Raw genomic sequence first — 23,198 nt, forward strand, 5'->3', positions numbered from 1 at the left:
GCTCCCTAGGGCTGTGACTACCAAGGTGTCATTTGGAGAAGGGATTTGAGTGGCTCAAACTTGGTGCTGAGGCCTGGAGCCAAGCCAACTTCCTTCCTTGGGTTCTCAAGTAATGTAGTTGGCTACAACTGAAGTACAGGTTTCAACTCAAGAAACTTATTGTTGCCCCAGCCTTCCCACAGCTCTTGTCACCGGTCTTTCAGTTTGAACTTGAAAAAGTGAGGGAGGTGTAAAAAGTCACTTGGTGGTACTTTTGTATGATTTTAAAGTAAGGCAGATTCCCATCCTGGCAGCCTGGTCAGTTAGTTCATTGGCCTGGATGCCTACATGTCCAGGTATGTAACAAAACCTAACACAATAGTTGAACCACTAAAAGGTAAGTGAGTTGAGAGAATCCCCCAACTGCTAAATAACAGAAACTAGGGGCCCTCAATTGACTGCAAGTCTGAACAGGTCATTGATTTTTTCCAAACCAAATTTCTTAACACAGGTAGTATGAATGAGGTCTCTGACTCTGCATCCTCGGGGAAAAGACCATGGACATACTGGACTAGGAGAACCCTCAGAACCAGTCTTTGATGTCCCTGCCTCTTCTAGAGTTGTAGCACTGGAGGAACCCATGATGCGTTGCCTTTCTGGGCTCAGAAGGTCTCACTGTCTTCCTCAGACTGCTGCGAATGCCAGCTCAGACAGCATAGTAGAACCTCTGCCTACATTGCATCACTGGAGTCAATGGGTCCCAAAACAGACTGTGCTCCATTAAGAACAGAGGTTCCACTCATTATGGGTGGGGCCAGCTACTCACAGAAAGCTGCAGCCTCATTAAAAGACTCTGTTACAGTTAGGTTTTGCTGGTTTGTTGGAGCCTGCCTGGTCTGACTTGGAGCTATCCATGGTGCTGTCATATTTGCCTATTTGTCTTTTGGACCTTGACCACTATTTTGCCTGACCTCACTTATCTGGACCTCTCCTCTGCTCTATCTGACCTTGACTTGCTAGAACCTGGCCTTCTAGATCTTTATTTACTGGATCCTGAACTGGGACTAGCAGTACATGACCATGAGTCCCTGGAATCTGTGCCCAGCATACAACCTACTCAGGCTAAAGCTGGGACCACTGCATGGGACAAAACAGCAGGGAAAGCCAATGTGGTCCCCTCCATGTTATTCAAACTATGACTCTGATCATCACTGACAATGCTGGCTGGGGCTGATGAGAGTTACAGTCCAACAACATCTGGAGTGCATCATAAAGACTATCTCTGTCTTACTGTAATTCAGTGCCAGGAAGATTGCAAAAAGCTCTGCAGAGAAAAAAAGATGATTCAGCATTGAGCCAAGTTCATTTTTTTAATGGAAACATCTGCACACTCCCTATGTGAAAGCAGGATGATGGGGACAGTATTACTGAAGGAGCCACAAGGTGCCATTCTGCTGCTTCCCAAAAGCTCATTTCAAAACAAAACCTTACGAAACTTATAGTCCTGAACTCAGAAACGCTTGCTTAACAACACTCTAGTTTTCATGGTGAAACACAAAACACTCAGACAGATTTTAGAGTTCATCGTGTAAAACAAGGGAAAAAATCCAGACCCTTGTTGGACTTTTTCCTGCCAGTGGTCTCAATTTGTTGAAAATAATTAAAAATATTTTCACAGAGTACCTGTAATCCAATTACTGATCTTGCCCCATACTCTGACCTTCATCTTCTGCAGTTTAAGAGTTAAAAAAATGCTTGGCTGATTTTTAATTAGTTTAAGAAATTTAACATTGGACTCTACGATAGCACAACCATACTCTGTAAGAACCAAATGTCAGCGTTCTAAAAGCCAGACTCACAGCTGTTTGGCTTGGCTAATCAGGGGGCCACACTCACACCAGACATTTATTCCACTTAAATAGTTTGTTAGGAGACTCCTAGTCCCCTGACAGAGCTCCAGTGGCCATAATGGTTTAACAGTCAGCCCCTCTTCTGAGAATTATAGCTCTGTGAGGGCAATAGGGTGTCTCCTAACAACTCACAGCACCCTTCACAAACTACATTTCCCAGGATTCTTTGGGGGAAGCCATGACTGTTTAAAGTGGAATAAATGTCTGGTGTGGATGTGGTGAGAGATAACTTTGGTTTAAATTTGGGTGGGAGACTACAGGTGTCTGCTGTAGAATAAAAAGATGGGGAAAACAAAAAAAATTATGATGCTGTTAACAATGGAAAGGAAAGGGCTTTCCCTCTGCCCAGTGCCCACCCAATCTCCTTCCCTCCCTCCCCCCTCCCGCATTTCAGTTTCACCCATTCTAAGCATGATTGCACAGGAGTAAATCCCACTGAACTTAATTACCATGCAAATGGTCAAACCTACTCTCCTCCTCTCTCCTGTCCCTCCACTCCCTCATGGTCAGTTTCACCTATCCTAAGCATGATTGCAGGGGAGTAAATCCTGCTGAACTCAATAAGCCTGCAAATGGTCAGACCTGCCTTTCCCCTCAAGCAAGGGTTTTTTTCCTATTGGTGAATTATTTTATTTATTTTATTAGATTTATATCCCGCCTTTCCTCCCAGTAGGAGCCCTATTAAGTGATATTATGAATTATTGCAGAGTAAGTTTGAATCCAAATGCAGAGTTTGTAATGGAAGAACCTCAGATGGCAAACATTATCCCCCACTGGGACATAAACACACAGTTCCAGGTGGGATGGCTCAGGCAGAACCCACAGCTTAGCTGCTGTGTATCAGAGAGAGGTGTGCACAATGCAAACTCAGCAGCAATTTAAAGGCTTCTGCAGAAAGACTACACACAAGTGTGGTACAATAACACTCCAATACACAGTCCGAGTCCCACTAATGGTGAATAGTGTCTGATTTTCTTCAGACTTGATGGTCTTTGAGGAAGAGAAAGAATATACAGCTCATAACTCTTTATAGATAGAAGAAATTCAAACTTGTCTAGTCATCTAGGGACAAATTTCATTTGCCACAATCAGGCATGCTCTACCAGATTACAAACTTGCTCTAGCAAATTAAGACTCTCCAAATTAATACTCTCTCTTCTCCAAAGCACATTAAATTACATCATCTAAAGTAATACCTTTGTGAAATATGGAAAAGCCACTCTCGGTGTAGCAGCCTAGGGTTATTAACAACCAACCAAGAGGCATCCAAAAATTTGAGGGTTCGGATGATTCCTACCTTTTTAATGTTATTTTAATGTTTAAGTGTTATATAATAAGTATATGAAAATAATGCCTTGTGATGGCACAAATTCTTATTATTTAAATGGTAAATAAATGCATCTTAAATCAAGACTGCAATTCAAAACAACTGCTTGAATTGGTAATGTACATAAGCAGCAATTATGGCCAATGGATTGCCGGGAGTTACGGAGGAAGGGGTGGGAATGTAGGGGCCCCAATCTACATAAGAGTGCACTGGAACCAGGAAATCCCATTGGCACCCCTGCCCGTTGCACGAGGACTAATGGCAAGACAACAAGAATTAATGTTACATGCCCTTATGGTAGCTAAGAGATTTAGACTTTGGGCCTGGAAGGATAAATATCCACCATTTATTAAGCAATGGTCTGAAGACCTTAATGTCCTTGCTGCATTTTAACATACTTTCTATAAACACCAACTTTGCTTGGATAAACCTTCAAATATTTGGATGGCATATACTGATCAATTTGTGTAAACTAAGATGGATACATTGATGTTTAATGTTTTGTTAATGTGAGCTTATAGGGGGGGTTGTTTTGCTTTTTTCTCTTTCCTTCCCCCCCTTTCTTCCTTCTTGAAGTTGCAATTTAAAAAATCAACTGCTTTGTGGGAAGGATCCTGATGATTTCTTATGTGTTATACTGATGTATTTTTAAAACTCAAAACAAGTAATATATTGCTGTTAAATGTATGCCACCATAGAAGGCTTTGTATCCAGAAAGGCAGGACATAAGTAACTGTAATAAATAATAAATGATGTTTTAACATGAAGTCTGAATGCAGTCACAAAAAAATTATTAAGCACAAAGTATTTAGAATAGGAGCAGAGAACCTGCGGCACACAGCCTTCAAATCTGGCCCATAGCTCCCCCCCTCATCACCATCCCCTATGCACAATTAGGTTTAGGGGGAAGATCCCAACTGCGCAAATGGGTCCTTTGTTCCTAAGCCTATTTGCTGGGGATGAGGGAGGAGAAGAAACAACCCCCTCTGAATATCACTTACCATGAAAACCCTATTCATAGGGTCGAAATAAGTCAGAATCGACTTGAAGGCAGTCCATTTCCATTTCCATAAATGACTCTGTGAATGTGGAATTGTGTGGGTAGGAGTCCCCACCCACTTTTGGCTTCATCTATGCTGACCACCAGTTTCCAGCCTCTGGCCACTTTCCATCAAAGGAATACTTTATTTTTATTTAACAAAATTTATATATTGCTTGATTGTAAAATATCTCTAAGCGGTTTACAAAAAAGTTAAAAATTATCAATGATCATCTTTAATCGTTTCCCCACTTAGAGAAACCATGGTAAATATATGAATAGACTGAACTGTCAGCATGGTCTGCACAGCTAGTAAACAGGTCTGCTAAGGTCTGCGCTTTCAGTTGAACTTGCTCTTGAGGAACATTTGAGTCTGTCATCTAACTAGTCTAGGCGCAAGCTGTTACTAAACATTCACCACAGTGGTGAGCCACTTCCTCTTTTAAAACCAAAAGAAATTAGCCACAGAGATTAATGTTCTCAAAAGCACAACCCCTAAAACATAAGCAACTGAACAGAATTCAGAGTAGTGACACTCCAATAATAAGTTCTTATCTACATAATTATTTTGATATTAATAGCAAATCAGAGTATTAAACAGCTGTGCAAAACTATTAATAGAATAGTTTGAGAATGAACACAAGAACATAAGGAGAGCCTGCTGGATCAGACCAATGGCCCATCTAGTCCAGCATCCTGTTCTCACAGAGGCCAACCAGTTGCCCATGGAAAGCTCATAAGCAGGACCTGAGTGCAAGAGCATTCTCCCCTCCTGTGGTTTCCAGCAACTGGTATTCAGAATAAACATGTTATATTTCCAACAGCAACTAGAACAGTCAGAGATCTTTATTTATATAAAATGTAAATACAAGCACCAACTGAGACAGATGCCTACCCTGCTCATTCCATTTCCAAATGCAAAAGGGCAACGTTTTTGTAATTTAATATTCAGAAGCCTGCTAAGTGTTCTGGGTTCATTTGAAAATGCATAGCAAAAGGCAGTACACAAAAGCATAGGTCAAGTTGCAGTTATTCTTATAGAAGTATGTATTTATATCCCTTTGTCTTATATTCATATTATATTTTATCTTAAAAGTTTATCTCCTGTTAAAAGCCAGGGATTTTACTTGTCTTCCTTGATGAAAGGCTTACAGGATGAAGGAAGTTTCTTTCAAGCATGCAGGATCTATTGCTTGTAATCAATGTTTACTATACTGGAGATTACATCTGGTACGCAAGATCTTACTACCCAGTGGAGAAATTATTTTAGCTGTTCTTGCCACAGCTCTTATCCTATTTAGACTACTGGCTAAGAAGGTAGAATGTTCTAGACTTCTGAACTGTTCTTCAATTAGTTAATGCTGTCTTGCTCAAGAGTTTGCTAACCATGAGCATCTGGTATTCTGCAGTGCAATTTTAATATGTAACCTGAAATCTGATTCACATACTTGAAAGCAGGATATCAATTTTAAATTACATTTATTTATATGCCACTTTTCCACAGGGAACTGATGCTTGTGAGACACTTTGGGCACAAGTAATTATCAGCATATTTGAAAAAACTGTTGCAAAACATACCAATAACTTCAAATAAGACAAAAGCAATTCAACATAGATCAATTCAATATAACAAATGAATAGTACGTAAGGACAGAGCAAAAGCAAAGTTAACAGACCAAAAAACTTAAATAAAAATAAAATTAATCCACAATACAAATGCTAGTCTTGCAGTATTCCAAGGGGCCCAGAGGCCTGACTTAAATACAGTTCAGAAACAGTTGGCTTTTCCTGCCAGGCTAGATTGTTCATAGATGGCTTCCTCATCTCTCCTCCAGAGGCGGCTGACAACAGCAAATGGGAAGTGCTGGAGAGGACAATGATGGTAAGCCCACTTTCCTCAGCCTCCCAGATGTTCCAGTGGCTAGTGCTGGTGGGGAAACATGTATATCCTCCTTCACAGTGTTACCTTAAATACAGCCAATCAAGTTTCATTTGTCCCATCTGAATCAAGCCTGTCTCCATCTGTGCCTCTATGAAAAGGAATCATGCTGAGTCAAGCAGCCTTGGGCCTTATGACTGTGAGAGAATGTATATCCCTTGTATATACCTTTTCTGACAAAGCAAATTTAGCCTAACTACTAAAAAAATGAAATCATAGTTCCCTGATCCAGGTTATCTATAAAGCATTGATTCTAGCCTCCAGATGTACAGTATTATCGACTTGATAATAAGGAACTGTAGTATTTAGATTAAAATCTAAGGACTCTAACTCAAAAAATTTGCACATCAGAGATTTTTATACACATACCTTTTACACAGCAATATTATACATCAGAGTACCTTTAATCTGGGCACACACAGATTTTTGCTGTACACAAATATTTGACATTAGCAAGTATTTTTAAAGAAAGAACCAGGAATATTAGTTTAAAAGCATCCCAATTAGACTACTAATGCCTTTTAAATCTGCCCAGTATATACTTAAAGCATTAGATGGTTGAAGTGTTTATATGTCTTAAATCCGTTTCAATCTCATTTCTTCTCTGCATCCTTAAATCTCCTTAATGATAATGCGTCACCTCCCCACTCCCCAGGCTGTTTCTCACAAGACGACATTTCCTAGACGGAAGTCACTTATATAGAATGGTGTAAACACTCTGCATAATTCATCAGTTGTGGGATTTGTAAGCTCACAAGATGTAAATGTGGTAGGCAACTAACAAATGCAACTTCCCATGCAGAGAAATAAAGACATCTGTATTTCTCATACATGGCAAACTATGTGACAAAGTTATACAATTTTCTGCATAGAAGGAAGTTCTACCCATGAGGCTTTTTTCTGCGGCAGCACAGCCCAAGCATTCTGCTCATCACTTAAGTTAGAACACCCTCTCTTTAGACCAGGGATGGGGAACCTGTGGCCTTCCAGATATTGTTGGACTCCCAACTCCCACCAGCCCCAGCCAACATGGTCAATGGCCAGGGATGATGGGAACTGTTGTCCAACAACATCTGAAGGGCCACAGGTTCCCCACCTCTTCCAATGTAGAAAATACAAGTTCATCACAACACAAGTATTGCCAGTGATGAAAAGACAGCCCAAATTCCTGAAAACAGCAATCCCTGGCCTTAACAGTTGCAATGAGTTTGGTTGTCTAAGTGTGGGAAAGATGGTTAATGATATAAGTGTCTATTGGATAGCTTCTGTAACATCATTATGTTATATCCTCTCTTCAATACCATTTTAAGTTATTAAAACAAAGAACAAACAACCTCTGAATTAGAAACTCACCTTCTAAAGTTCTTGGATGCAGTTCTTTTCCCTTCCTTTCTTAAAGGATTTTTCCACCCAGTAAGACTATTCCACAGGCAAGGATAGATCTGTTCCCCTCCATAATGTTGAGTCAAGAGTCTTTATGGTGGACTAGCTCCTAAAGATCAACTTAAGCCCTGTTGCATTCCAAGAATTAGGTATCCCATCAATGGATTCCTTTTTAACTTGGAGAAAGAGTGAAAACGTTGAATCCATTACAAGAGAACAAATAAAGGCATTGTGAAAATCAATGGCAAAGAGCACTGAAGTCACACTGTTTATTTCAGATCAACACTATGTTTTTGCAAGAATACTGACAGCCAAGGTAGTTACATTGTTTTGTAATCAGCTATGGAGGCAATCATAATGAAGAGAAAGTTGTGCTTCTTTTCCAGTTTAGATTTTTTTAAAAATCTCTTTATTTAGGTGAAAAAATAATAAGCCATTCCCACATGTGTGTGAGTGTGAGAGTGTGTGTGTGAGAGAGAATATGTGTGATGATCAGGGGACTGGAGACAAAGCTTATGAGGAGAGATGTAGGCCCCTTCCAATTCTGTGATTCTATGTGCATTAATGCCCTGCCCACTACTAGAAAAAAATATTGCTGACCCCCTTCCTATACCCCCTGACCCCCATCCTATAGAGAGCTTCAGCTATGGGGCAGTATATAAATGTAATAAAATAAATATACAATCTATCCCCCCCTCCCTGTTGCCAACAAAGAACTGGGTATGAGACCACATGGAGTATAAATCAGGCTATACATAAATACCCTCGTCAATGTAAGTTAGACCATATTTAAGCACCATTGGTTGAATAAGGTCACCCACATTCACAATGTTTCTCCATGAAAATCCAAGAATAGTCATGAGTGATTGTACAGAGAAAAAGTTACCACTTGCATACATGAATCAAAACCAAATGCTCTGCACATTCCACATCTTTCACTTTGCCAATGTCCTAACTCTTGTCAGGAAGATTTATTTAATGTGCATCCCTTTGCATTCCTGAGATATTGCCTGCAAAATTACCATGTACATTTCCAAAACACTGCAAATAGATGCTGCATAGAAAAAAACATTTAAAAGTGTATTTTGATCTGCTTCGTTCCACAATATTAGCTTACTCTTTTAAAACAGAACAGCCAATTACCTTTTTGCTTAAGTTTTATCAAGAGATTCTCTCGCTACCTCTGTGCAATCCAACTGTCTTACTGTTTTGAACTGAACAACAGTACAGCTATGACATAGTCAATTTTAGCAAACTGTATTTTTAAATAAATGCTAATTGTAAAACGTATCCGCATGATCAGAATTAAATTTGAAATATAAATTAGCTTCATTGGTTTACTGCAAACAGAAAGGGGTTTTTTTCTTTTTAAATTGAAGCTGTTATATGCTGAACGGCTTTCAGCCACTCACAAATACCATCATATTCATGAATACCACTACAAGAAATAATAAGACTAAATCCTGCATCTTGTTGTGTACATACAATTATAATCGATATGTACACATACAAACATACATTTTCACTTCTATATACCCAAAATGCTATGTAAAGGTCCACCAATGTGGTTGCCAGCAACGAGCATAAATCTTGTCCTGGACACCATGGACAGCTGCAAGCCCAGCATGAAATAAAAGAACCCTCCCTTTTGCTGTATTCTCTACACATCACAGATAACTCAGTAGTAGGAAGGGTCTTGCACTTTTTGCTAGGCATGATGAACTCTGCCCATTTCCAAGTTCTTGAGCACACACAGGGAAATTCGAGAAAACACAGGCTAGCCTTCATTTCACACCAGGCTTTGGAAACAATCAAAAGTAACAAGAGAATTTTCCACTGCATCCAACTGTCTCCAAATCAGGATGGCTATTTTTTTTTTTTAAAAAGATCTTTATTTAAATTAAAGGTTCTTGTACTAGTTTACAAAGCCCTGAACAACTGAGGTCCAGGATATGTTAAAGACTGGCTTACCCTGTACGGCTCAAGTCCATCACTGACATCATCTGGGGAAGCACTATGAATGGTCCTGCATGGGCTAGAAGCATGATCCTTGTCAACGAGGAGTCATGCCTTCAATATTGTGGGCCTAACTCTATGGAACGCCCTCCCACTAGAAGTTAGACAGGCAATATCCCTGCTGTGTTTCAGATGCATGGTTAAAACAATTTTATTTCATGTGTCTTACATTTTTTTTGAGATTTTAAATTTCTGAGGTTGTAAATCTGTATATTGTATATTTTTGTAAGCTGCTTTGAGACTTTGATGGTGAAAATTGTGGTATTTTTATCAATAAATCAATCAATAAGTAAATAAACAAACACATTTAAATGGAAAATCCTTTTTTGAAGGACTCGCCAGGTATGCTTTCTCCCTGGAGGATGGATTAGAGATGTGACTGAAGGGTTGCCATCATTCATAAAATCCTCTGACATGTATCCCTTTCTTCTCATCCATATGGGAACAAATGATACTGCCAAGCGAAGCTACAATGAAATCATGTCAGATTTTCTGGGAAGGAAACCCAAAGACTTTGAGGCCCAGATAGTCTTCTCATCCATCCTTCCGGTATTTAGGAGTAGAAAGGGAGAGAAAAATAGGTGGTCACAAGGTGAAATATTTGAATTCTGGGACCACAAGCTAGAGGGGCAGGATTACAGCTTGAGGTTGATAGACAAATGGTCAAGGAATATCTAATCACTTTGACTGAGTTCAAATCTCCAGGGCCGGATGAACTGCATCCTAGAGTATTGTAGGAACTGGCTGAAGAACTTTCAGAACCACTATTATCTTTGCAAAATTGCAAAATTGGGTAAAGTGCCAGATTTGGAGGAGGGCTAATGTTGTCCTTATCTTCAAAAAAAGCAAAAAAGAGGAACCTGGGAACTGCACATCAGTCAGCCTGACATCAATCCTTGGGAAAATTCTAGAGCAGAATATAAAGCAATCAATCTGTAAGCACCCTAAAACAACGCAATGATTACCAGAAGCCAATATTAATTTGTCAAAAACAAATCCTGCCAGACTAATCTCAGTTTTGATTGGGTACCCTCCCTTGTAGACTGTGGGAATGCCATGGACATTATATATCTTGACTTCTGCAAAGCTTTTGACAAAGTGCCCCATGATATTCTGATTAGCAAGCTTGCTTAATGTGGGCTGGATGGAACAGCTATCAGGTGGATCCACAATTAGCTACAGAATCATACTCAGAGTGCTTATCAATAGTTCCTTCTCAAACCATGGGGAGGCTCAGTCCTGGGCCCAATGCTCAACATTTTTATTAATGACTTGGATGAGGAGGTGCAGAGAATGCTTCCAGAGATCTGTGTACAATGAAAAAAGAGGGTCAGCGGCTGGAGTGCAGGTGGCGCAAATCTCTCTGACGGAACATGGGTAAGGCTGCACTATCGTGCCTACCATGTGGCAGTGGCGGCGGCGAAGAAAGCTTACTTCTCTGCCACCATTGTGTCTGCAATAGAGATGTGAAGGCCCAGAAAAAAAACGGAAAACATTTTCCGAAGCCTTTTTTGTTTTTTTTCTGGAAAATTGGAAAAAATGAAAAAAATGAAGAAAAATGGATTATGAAATGTTTTATTTTAGCATGATGAATAAAATGTTTCACTGAATCTTGGTTCCCCCCTTTTCCTCAGTTCTTTTTATGGGAATGGATGCTTTATGTCTGCTTGACACTGTGGAGGGCTAGCGGAGACATAAATAATTTTCTTTGTTATTAATGTTGATGGTTTCTTCTGTTTTTTTGTTTTTTGCCTGCTCCTCATAAACTGGCAAAACAAAAGAGGTTCCTTACAGCTCAGGTGTTCCTTACAGTTCAGGATTTTGATCTTGTAGATCCATTTGTTACAAAAAAAAGTAAAAATTTAAAAAAGTAAATTAATTTATAATAATTGTTTGAATAAAATGTACTTTTAATATATCAAATGTGATAACTTTATGCCAATCCAAGTTGTACATAATGCATTTTTTCAATTTTTCCAAAAATATTTTTTTTTCTGGAAAAAAACAGAAAAATTGTTTTTTCCATGGCTTCAAAATTTCTGGAAATTTTACATCTCTAGTCTGCAAGTAGCTAGCCGGCAGAGCTTTTCCGAGTGGTAAATGAATTTTTGTCATCTGGCCTAGAGTGCTGCTCTGACACCCTTGCAGGCACTTTAGGGACAAAGTCGATCAGATTTGGACAGAGTTGGATGGCAATGTTGGATGCCACAGATAGAGCAAGTCCAATAGAGCTGTCCAGAGTACTGTCTGTTCCAACTGCATTGGATCCGTTTCAATTATTGCGACCTGAGGATGTGGACAAGCTCCTTGATGTGCAGCCCACCATCTGCCCCCTTGACCCTTGCCCATCCTGGCTGCTGAGAACTAGCTGTAGGGGGCTGATTGGGTGGGTCCAGGGAGGGATTAATGCTTCACTGGAAGAGAAGATACCATTTGCTCTGAAACAGGCAGTGGTGCATCTCTTCCTTAAGAAGATCTCCATGGACCCAGAAGTGTTAAAACTATCGCCCAGTGGCAAATATCTCTTTTTGGGGCAAGGTACTTGAGAAGGTGGTGACAGTCCAGCTTCAAGCAGGCTTGGAGGAAACTGATTACTTGGATCCATTCCAGTCTGGCTTCAGGCCTAACCGTGGCATTGAAACTGCCTTGGTCGCCCTGGTTGATGACATCTGTCGGGAGACAGATAGGGGGAATGCGACCCTGCTCATTCCCCTTGATCTCTCAGCAGCTTTTGATATTGCTGACCACAGTGTTCATCGAGAACGTCTCAAGGGGTGAGGGATGGGGGCACTGTGCTTCAGTAGTTCCACTCATTTATTTATTTATTTATTTATTTATTTTATTATACTTGTATACCGCCCCGCAGCCGAAGCTCTCTGGGAGGTTTACATTAAAAACATTAAAACAAATACAATTTAAAACAGATCTTATAAAAACAATTTAAAACACAATTTAAAAATTTAAACAGTATAAAACACATGCTAAAATGCCTGGGAGAAAAGGAAAGTCTTGACCTGGCGCCGAAAAGATAACAGTGTTAGCGCCAGGCGCACCTTGTCAACAGGATCATTACATAATTTGGGGGCCACCACTGAGAAGGCCCTCTCCCTTGTTGCCACCCTCCGAGCTTCCCTTGGAGTAGGCACCCGGAGGAGGGCCTTTGATCTTGAATGTAGTGTACAGGTGGGTTCATATCGGGAGAGACATTCCATCAGGTATTGTGGTCCCAAGCCGTGTAAGGCTTTATAGGTCAAAACCAGCACCCTGAATCGAGCTCGGAAACATACAGGCAGCCAGTGCAAGTGGGCCAGATTCGGTTTTATATGTTCGGACAGTCTGGTCCCTGTTACCAATCTGGCCACTGCATTCTGCACAAGCTGCAGTTTCCGAACCGTCTTCAAAGGCAGCCCCACGTAGAGTGCATTGCAGTAATCTAATTTGGAGGTTACCAGAGCATGGACAACTGAAGCCAGGTTATCCCTGTCCAGATAGGGATGTAGTTGGGCCACCAACCAAAGCTGGTAGAAGGCACTCCGTGCCACTGAGGCTACCTGAGCCTCAAGTGACAGAGATGATTCTAGGAGAACCCCCAAGCTATGAACCTGCTCTTTCAGGGGGACAGCAGCCCCATCCAGGATAGGTTGGACATCCACCATCTGGTCAGAATAACCACCCACTAGCAGCATCTCAGTCTTGTCTGGACTGAGCCTCAGTTTATTAGCCCTCATCCAGTCCATTGTCGCAGCCAGGCACCGGTTCAGCACATTGACAGCCTCACCTGAAGAGGATGAAAAGGAGAAACAGAGCTGCGTGTCATCAGCATACTGATGGCAACGCACTCCAAAGCTCCGGATGACCACACCCAACGGTTTCATGTAGATGTTGAACAGCATACCTACAGAGCCACTTCCAAAAAGTAGTTATGGGAGGCTACTGTTCAGCACCATGGGAATTATCGTGAGGTGTTCCGCAAGGTTCCATCTTGTCCCCTATACTATTTAACATCTATATGAAGCCACTGGGAGCTGTCATCAGGAGATTTAGAATGAGGTGCCATCAATATGCAGATGACACCCAACTCTAGCTCTCTATTCCATCTGAACCAGGAGAGACAATTGAGGTGTTGAATCGGTGCTTAGAGGTAGTGATGGACTGGATGTGGGTCAATAAATTGAGGCTGAATCCTGAAAAGACAGAGATGTTAAGTGTCTGGAGTTCTCATGTCTAGGAGGTGCGAAGATGGCCGTTCTGGATGGGGGTGCTCTTTCTCTGAAGGAACAGGTCCACAGCCTGGGGGTACTCCTTGATCCAATACTGTCACTGGAGGTTCAGGTGGCCTCAGTGGCTAGGAGTGCCTTTTTCCAGCTCCAGCTGGTTTGCCAGCTTCAGTCCCTTTTGGACAGAGAAGACTTGGCCACAGTGCTCCATGCTCTGGTAACATCCAGACTGGATTATTGCAATGCACTCAATGTGTGGCTGTCCTTGAAGGCGACTCGGAAACGTCAACTGGTACAAAATGCAGCAGCCAGATTACTGGTGGGGATTCCTTTTAGAACTTATATAACCCCCATTTTAAAACAGTGGCATTGGTTGCCAGTTCATTTCCGGGCCCAGTTCAAGGTGCTCACATCAGTGTTTAAAACCCTAAACTATGTAGGTCCCAAATATCTGAAAGACCGCCTCCTTCCCTACAACGTTCTCAGTGTTTAGATCAGCAGAGGGGGCCCTTTTGGTAGTTCCAACACTCTCAGAAGCTCAGGGGTGGCCTTGGGGAGGGCATTCTCTGTGGCAGACCCTAAGCTGTGGAACTCACTCCCCACCAAGGTGCAACTGGCAACTTCACTGTACAACTTTCAGCGAATGCTGAAGACACACCTCTCTATCCTGGCCTTCAACACCCGAGATGTATATTTTTAGGACCCACCCTATTTTCCACGAAGTTGTTTAGGTTGTTTTTAACTATTTTCATTATGTGTTTAACATAACCTGCCTTAGTATAGCTGTAACCTGCCCTGGGACCTCTGGGTGAAGGGCAGGTAATAAATTCTAATAATAATTATATCAAATTTGCAGATAATACAAAATTGGAAGGGATAGCTTGTTGTTGATCACAAGCTGAATATGAGCCAAAAGTGCAATGTGGCTGCAAAAAAGCAAATGCTATTTTAGACTGCATTAACAGATGTATAGTTTTCAAATTGCTTGAAGTACTAGTTCTCCTCTATTTGGCATTGGTTAGGCCTCATCTGGAGAAGTGCATCTAGTTCTGGACACCGCACTTTAAGAAGGAGGCAGACAAACTGGAACAGATTCAGAGGAGGGCAATGAGGATGATCAGGGGATTAGAAACAAAGGCATATGAGGAGAGACTGAAAGAACTGGACATGTTCAGCCTGGAGAAGACTGAAGGGAGCACTCTTCAAGTACATGAAAGGTTGTCACACAGAGGAGGCCCTCAAGTTACAGGAAACCAAATTTCGACTAAACATCAGAAAAAACTTCCTGACTATTAGAGCAGTATGACAATGGAACCAATTACCTAGGGAGGTGGGGGGCTCTCCAATACTTGGAGGCATTCAAGAGGCAACTGGACAGCAACATGTCGGGTATGGTTTAAGTTGGATTCCTGAATTGAGCAGGGGGTTGGACTCAATGGCCTTCTAGGCCCCTTCCAACTCCACTATTCTACGATTCTAAGGATATCCAACTGAGACTAACAGAAGAGCCACTGAAATCAGCAGACTTAAGTTACTTGGAGTATAGCTAATTTTGAATATTATACTTTACAATACTTAGTATTTATCTTGAACAATTAGGTTAATAATAATATTAGTCCTACAGTTAATCTCTAACCTGAATCAATGCATCTACCAGATACACAGAATTAAAGAAAGGTTTCCTATGTAAATTAAGAACCAATCTAATTATTCCTCAAATGAATATTTACACTCTGCCTCCCATATATAGGCATTTCATTTTCACCTGACAAAAATAAATGGCTCTAGTCTGCATGACTAGTCAGACCTTACTTCTACCTATAAACCATGGATATTTATTTTTGCTTTTGTAAGGGTGAGGATAGGCAAAGGCAAGTGAAGAAACACTGGAAAGACAGGAAGACAAAATTGTTCAGTACACAGGTTCCTATACTCCCATAATTTCACAAACTGTCACGGCTACTGATCATATAAAAGATCCTATATGGGAATGTAGACTTCTTCTATACATAAGATATGTATACAGTACAATAAAGAGATCCAAGGCCTGGTTGGAAACAAAATTATGTAGACAGCTCTATTTTTTTGTAAATTAACATGATTTAGTAGTCAGATTTGCACCATTATTTAAGAAATATATGAAGTATCATATGAAATAAGAAACTAACCCCTCGCCTCTTCCATGTCCAGAGAATTCAGGGATGGGCAGGAAACATAGGTGACCACGTACAATGGCTTGCTACTACAAGCAGGGTGGATTTAAATTAAGGCAAACCCTTGATTTAATCAAGTTTGTCACTTATAGTGTTTCACATATTTCTTAAACAATGGTGCAAATCTGATTACTAAAACATGTTAATTTACAACTCAACATAGCATTTTACGAGGAGAGTACACTTTGTATAATTTGGATAACTTTCTTTTTATTAATTTAGGAAATAGTACATTATATTGCCTGTGACAAGCTGCAGATGCTTGTTTTTTGAGAAACAAATATAGAATGGAGTTCCCTAGGGAAGCTGAGTTACACTGAAGTCAAACAAGGAATAGACTTATGGCATCAGCATTATGGTTTGCCATGATGTTCCACATTAAGAAGCATGTTATGTAATAGAAGAAAATGAGACCCAGTGGCAACTCTTAACTGTATATTTCTGTACCATAAACGTGGGTTATAGATTTTAAACCTACTTAACTGATTAAGCAAGCCATAAGGAGATAAGCTTTTTTTCCTATTAACATCCAACATAGCAAACAGATAGTTGAAAAACACTAATACTAAAAGCCATAGAGAGTCTTGATGTGAGATGCATTCCTATAATGCATTACAAAGTGAACTATTCAATTTACTAACCAATTGGTCCACATTGTTCTTTAGACATTTCCAAATCATTTTCTCCCAATAAGCAGGTTTCATTATGATGGTTCATCATTCTTGCAACTAGACTCCGCATCACCTTCTTGCGCTATTTACACTTTGCACGTTTTCCTTTTTTTGCTCAGGGAAGGAATTTCTTCAAAATATTCCCAGATAGGGTCTCTCTTATGCCTAGAAGCCCTGACAGTTCTTCTGTTGCAAAAGTATGGGGGAATATAGGAACCGGAAGCTGTGTCTGTACTGTAATATCTTCCCTTTTCTCTTTCCAGTCCTCTCCACTATTTCTTTCTATTCTACCTGACAAGAAACAATGAAACTGACCAAAGAAAACCCATCCCCTTCTCCCTTAGCTTTAGGGATACTCTGGAGGAAGTAAACATCCTTCCCTCTTTCTCTCTCTAGTGTGTGTATGTGTGTGCGTGCATGCCCGCACACGTGTGCACTGAGCTCCGTGCCTTGGCAGACTGCAGCCCCCAACCAAGCAACCAGGGATGGGGGAGTCACCTCCAGAACAAAGCAGCAGCAATAGCAGCAACCTTTGCTTTAAAGCGTCTGCAGCTTCCGCCCACTTTCCTCCTCCTCTGGCCTGCCCAGCAAGTTGGAGGTATGGTTTCCCTTCTTCTCCTCTTCCCTCCCCTCTGCCTGATTTGAGCTCCTCACTCTTCCCAGGAGGCTGGTGGTGGTAAGAAAGTCTCTCTTTGTGTCTTGGGTGAAGGCAGCCTTTGGAAGCACGGGAGAGTGGAAATTGGCCAGCTCAGACCTGTAAACGGATCACCTGTTGTCTGCAGGTCTTGCTGTCTTTGAAATTGCGGGTGCGGGTGCGAGAGAGAGAGAAAGGCCTTGCCTCCTAAGTCTCTTCTCTACTAACCTGGATCTGATGTTCACCACCAGTTTGACCAAGACCTCAAGACATTGTCCCTGCATATATATTTTTCAAAGTGGATTTCAGATGGGAATCTTATATTTATATATTGGGCTTTTTCAAAGCTACAGCTGAGAAGTGCCCACTAAGATTTTTGAGTGGTACTTTCAGAAACTAAGTTGCAAATGCCACCTATGTATCTGTGGGTCAAGCGTCACTGAGGATTCAACACACTATATAAACGGCTGGATCCAGACATGCTTCTCTACAAATGAAGAGGCATCCAGTGGAGGTGTCCTGCTAGATGAAGCAGGTGGGGTGGTAATTTTCACTGATTCCTCCTTCCCCCTGCAGCTCTGAGAGTAACCTCCCATACTGTTCTGGAGGGTACACCAACTAAAACCAGAGGTTTCCACACTTCCTCTCTCAGCCACTCAGGTGGAGGGAGCACTGTAGCTTGTTTATGAACCACTACACCCGGGGTCACCAAAGTGGTGTCTGTGGGCACAATGCCATCCTTGAGGTCTTGCCCTGGTGCATGTGAAGTCTCTGAGCCCTCCCTCCAATCATGAGGTGGTGAGGATGGTTACTTCTTTTCAGTTCTTGAAAAATACATAAAGCTGAAGAAGGGAGTTCAAAGACAGATGAAGTAGGAGAGATTGCCTTTCAGGTCTATGCACTTTTGCAGAAAAAAGAACAAGAGGACAGGAGGGAAGGGGAAAAAATGGACTGATCAGGAAAGAGGCAGGGAGAGATAGTGGGGTGCCACATAGATCAGAGAGAAGATACTTACACAAACACACACATAGTGAATCTAGATAAACAGATCCCTGTGAAATTATACTTTTTTCACACAAGCACATCTGCTCTATATATGTTAGGGAGTCTGAACCATGGGGAAAGACGCGACAAGATAGGGTGGTGCCCATAACACTCTTTCAAAATTACAAATGTGCCCACAGACCCAAAAGGGCTGGTGATCCCCATGTTAAACCATGACTTGGCAATATGTTGAAACATGTCCTATGACTGTATAAAGAAATTAAACTGTTTATGGGTTGTGTAAATACGAAATAAGGTTCTGGGAGAAATTCTGATGAGCTTAATTTAATATTGGACACTCAACACCAACATGTTTATAAAAAAAATTTAAGTCATAAAATATTTGCAACTGAGAAACATTATTCAGATTGCTACTTGACAATGTAGTACTATCCACAATGTCATATTCAGAATTTTAGTATTCCTATATGCTTTGCAAGCGTCACCAGTGGATCAGGCCTCTAGTCTGTCTTTTGCAAAACACTTCCTCATACAGTCTGCTTTCCCATCCCACTCACTTCTTCACCAATCTATGTTAATTAATGGATGCTTCATTGTGACATTCTGTAAAAATACATGCATCACACATCAGATATAAAGGGTGCACACAAGTATAAATCGCTGGCTTTTCCTTTAAAATATGCAGTAGAGAGCAGAAAGGACCATGTTTCTACTTATATAGATGGCAAATGAGAAAGCAATGCATGTGTATACTTATGTGGGAGTATAAAATGTCATTTAGAAACAGCATGCTCACTTTAGCACATAGATTAACTCTTCAAAAATAGTGCAGGTGGTTTTTGCCTTTACTAATGCTGACGCAGCATTCACTAACACTGTAATCCTATGCATGCTTACCGAGAAGCAATCCCCAATAAACACTGTGGCCCTTACTTCTGAGTAAGCACACACAGAATTGAGCCACATATTTGAGTACAGTCTGCACAACAGAGTGAATTTATGCTAAGTAAACTGAGAGCTCATTTCTTCATTCCTTTATTTGCTTAGTTAGGTTGCATTTCTAATAGTTTAGGTGGGCTAAGACTCTACCCAGGTTCAGGTTTTTTTCATCTTGCTTGCTTTAATTTAAAATCAGGCCCATATCATTGCAAAACTATTACCAAGCTGTAAAATATTTTTTCAGTAATTCTGATTAGTATATGAAAAATTTAGTTCTCATTTCCCCAGAAAACCTCAGGAAACCCCAATTTTAACTCATTTTCTGCAGGAAACTGCCATCCTAAAGTAAGTTTTATTCTGACAACAAGCATATTCTTGATCATTTGCCAGCTTCACAATGACCTGGTTCACATGTAACACTAAGGCTGCAATCCAATACACACTTACTTGGGAGTAGGTCCCACTGAACCCAATGGAGCTTACTTCTGAGTAGGCATGTACTGGATTGCAGCCTAAAACTGTAAAATAAGCCATGGTTTGGCTTAGCATGTTATGTTGTCCAAACCTGGATTTGGGGTTGTCTTGTTCCAGACAGATCACCAGCTGTAACCCAGGGTTGTTCTTTTTTTACAGCTTGTGGTTTGTCTGGAGGAGACAATCCATAAGCCTGGCCAAACCACGACTTAGCTCACAGCAGCAGGAGGACCAGAGGAGGAGCAAAGAAGCCACAATCCCCTCTCCATGGTTTGCCTCAGCTTTGCATGCAAACTGAATCAGGTATCTCTTCCATTCTGGTTCCTATTAGCTAACTAGCTTACATTATATGATATAACAATAAGTCCCTAAATTCTGGCAGAAAAATCACTTAGCCCAAAAATATTTACACAAAAACTATTTGGAGGGAAAGCCTTAATCTGCATAGCTGGCTAAAATTTGTATTGTTATCTGAGACTCTATGTTCCTTCACAAACAATACTTCCTCAACTTTCTGCAAACCTCAGTGAAATTCTCCAAGGCTATTATATCAAAGGGGGATGATAACAGCTCTTGCTACATCACACCATCATCTCAGCAAGGTCTGGTCAAAAATTCAATCATCTCCAGGTCAAATGCCAGAACACATTTTCAATAGTTATGATTAAAAATAAAAACAAACAAATCTTGGAAGGCTATCATCTCCCAACAACAAGAACATGGAAAAAAGAATCTCATTCAGCCTCTGCTACGAAGGAAAATCTTTTGCTCAGTTCACACCATTAGCTATTGTATATAAAGGACACCATGGTGAAGCTATGGTAGTTGCATCAAGGCAGATTAACTACAAAAGCTCTCTGAACACACAAAGATTTAATACCCATTTGATAGGTCTGGTCATTCATAATATAAATTTATCACAGTGCATATTCTCATTGTGCCATTTTAAATGCTCCACCCTTTCCCTGTTCTTCAAATCTTTAAACTACAATAACTTCTTACTATTAAGAAAAAAATAATATGCTATACGATACAGACAAACTGGTTCTATACATTTCTTTTACTGTTTCTATGACTCTCCTTGAGAACCTCCTATATTTTACACTATGGATACACCTATAGAGGAACAAACTTCAAGATTTCAGAACCCCTATCTATACCACAAACCATCTTCACATCAGAAACAGGTTGCAGAATTGATTTGTTGGAAAGTGGAAAGACTACACTTATGTTGTAAGAGAAAATAAAAGTTGTCCTTTACCTCACATGATATCCAAAAAGCTTAGATTCATTAATATGAGTTGGAAGACAGTCTGGGCTTCAAGTATAAGATCATAGATATGTATCAAAGCAACAGATGCAGCTTCAGAATGCCCATTTGAAGTAAAATAATCTACAGTCGATTGTTAGCTACATCCTATTTCTGTTTTAGTCAGCATGGAAATCAATTTATTTATTTATTTATTTATTTATTAAATTTCTATACCGCCCCATAGCCGAAGCTCTCTGGGCGGTGTACAACACAAACATCAATACAACTAAAACCACGTATAAACAGTTTAAACATGTTAAAAATACCGAAATACAAAATGCTAAAAATACAGAATACTAAAAAGCTGAAATACTAAAAGACTAAAATGACTAAAATGCCTGGGAGAAGAGGAAGGTTTTAACCTGGAGCCGAAAGGATAATAGTGTTGGCGCCAGGCGTACCTCATCAGGGAGTCATCCTTATGTCATTATTTGTAACTTCCAACCAACCCTGTGCCTTTGGAGATCTACCACTAATTTGCCTTGTCTTTTCTCTGACATCTTCTCACTGTTCAGTAACTGACATTGTACCTTGTCATATCAGCTTCACTGAAAAATCTTTGAAAGACAAAATGTCAGTCAGCAGGCAGAAAGCTACTGAATTGTATCAACACAATATTTTAATGAGACTGCATACCATGTAATAATACAAGAATTAACCGTATCACCTCTCTTCTACAAGTATGCATGAAAGGCTGGGATGAGGAAGATACAATCTAAGCTCTAGGCGGAATGCCTTTTCAAATACCCAAGTATCCTTTCAGCACACAGCATGTTTATTCAGAAGGAACCCTTTTTTCTTCTTTCCCCACAGTAGAAATATGAAAATGCTAACCACCCAACCAGCCACAGTCACTTCAACTCCCTCATCACAGGAGAAGCCCTGAAGGTGTATTTTGACATCACCTCCAGAACCATGTTGCCAGATCAAGATTTCAGCAATAACAGTTTAGTAGCTTGGCGTTTGAACGATATGGTCAATTTAATATCTTCTGATTGGGAGCATACTGTGACATTCTTAGTAGACTGAGAAGAAACACGGCAATCCTGTATGAATGCAGATCTGGCAACCATCTACAAGGAGCAACATACAAACACGCAGACGTAGAGGGAAAAGATTTGTTCTCAAATCCTCGTACAGTAATATCAGTTAAGAAGCGTGCGCGCGCACACACACTTCGCGACCATAGCAGACACACAAATCACACCACACAACAGCGCAGTCCCAGTCAGAGTGAGAAGCGTTTCGTGTACCTTAACATCACATACAGTATTCACTTCTGGGGCCGCAGGTATCAATACAGCAACTGAGAGGGCGAAAGGACCAAAACCCACGTGCCCGCGGTTGGTCCATTGTTGTTAAACTCCTGCAGTGAGGGTGCCCAGGAGAGAGACTGCAACTTGGGGCATCTCTCGGCGCCCACTTTCCCAAATACAAGCCCGCGGGCCCTTTGCACGGATATTAAGCGAGCGTGTCTCTCTCTTTCGCCACCCACATCCATCCGAGCACCCTCCAGGCCTCAAAAACCATCTGAGGTTTTTTTGATAGACATAAAGGAGGAGGAAAGTGGGGGAAATCATAAAGGTATAATAAATAATATTACATACATGCGCGCGCGCACTCACACATACACCCCGAATCTTCCCTTCGCCCAGTAAGAGGAGTGGCGGGGGGGGGAGGAGAAGAGAGGAGAGGAAGGACGGGAACGGGGTGGAGGCGGCCCTACTGTACCTGTATGTAGTTGGTCTCGCAGTATTCGGCGACCCGCTCGAGGTTGGTGTAGCTGTCGAAGAGGGCCCGGCGCCCCCCCGGGATCTCCTCCTCCAGCAGCATCTGCAGCTCCGCCATCTTCACATCCTCGCGCTCGCGCGCTCAGCCCCGCCCCTCCCCCCTTTTTCTCTCTCCCCCTCCGCCCCCCGTGCAGGCAGCCAGCCGCCCCTTCCCTTCCCCTCCCCTCTGCCTCTGTGCCAGCACTCTCCCTCTTCTCTCCCCCACCTCCCTCAGCGACTGTCCTTGTCCTCCCCCAAGACCTGACCGCGGAGTTCGCTGTGAGAGAAACATCCACCAACCAGTCCTCGGTGGGGGCGCGGCGCAACCGACCAACAGCAGCTACTGCCACTGCGCAGGCGCCAAAGACTTC

The 23,198-nt window shown here is 41.3% G+C and overlaps 1 protein-coding gene across 6 annotated transcripts in view; it reads right to left on the reverse strand.

Annotated features, from left to right (window-relative positions):
* Positions 1-22,948, reverse strand: part of ABI2 (abl interactor 2) — an 83,310-nt gene extending 60,362 nt beyond the window's left edge. For 2 of the 6 annotated variants that reach the window (XM_061607930.1, XM_061607929.1), the window contains exon 1: positions 22,790-22,948. In XM_061607930.1, the coding sequence (XP_061463914.1) occupies positions 22,790-22,906 (117 nt within the window). In that variant the 5' untranslated portion in view covers positions 22,907-22,948. The remainder of the gene's footprint in view (positions 1-22,789) is intronic. The other 4 variants (XM_061607933.1, XM_061607931.1, XM_061607928.1 and 1 more) reach the window with 3 other exon arrangements.
* Between the last annotated feature and the right edge of the window lie 250 nt (positions 22,949-23,198).

The sequence above is a fragment of the Rhineura floridana genome, chromosome 2 (genome assembly GCF_030035675.1).
Source record: "Rhineura floridana isolate rRhiFlo1 chromosome 2, rRhiFlo1.hap2, whole genome shotgun sequence".
Classification (NCBI taxonomy): Eukaryota; Metazoa; Chordata; class Lepidosauria; order Squamata; family Rhineuridae; genus Rhineura; species Rhineura floridana.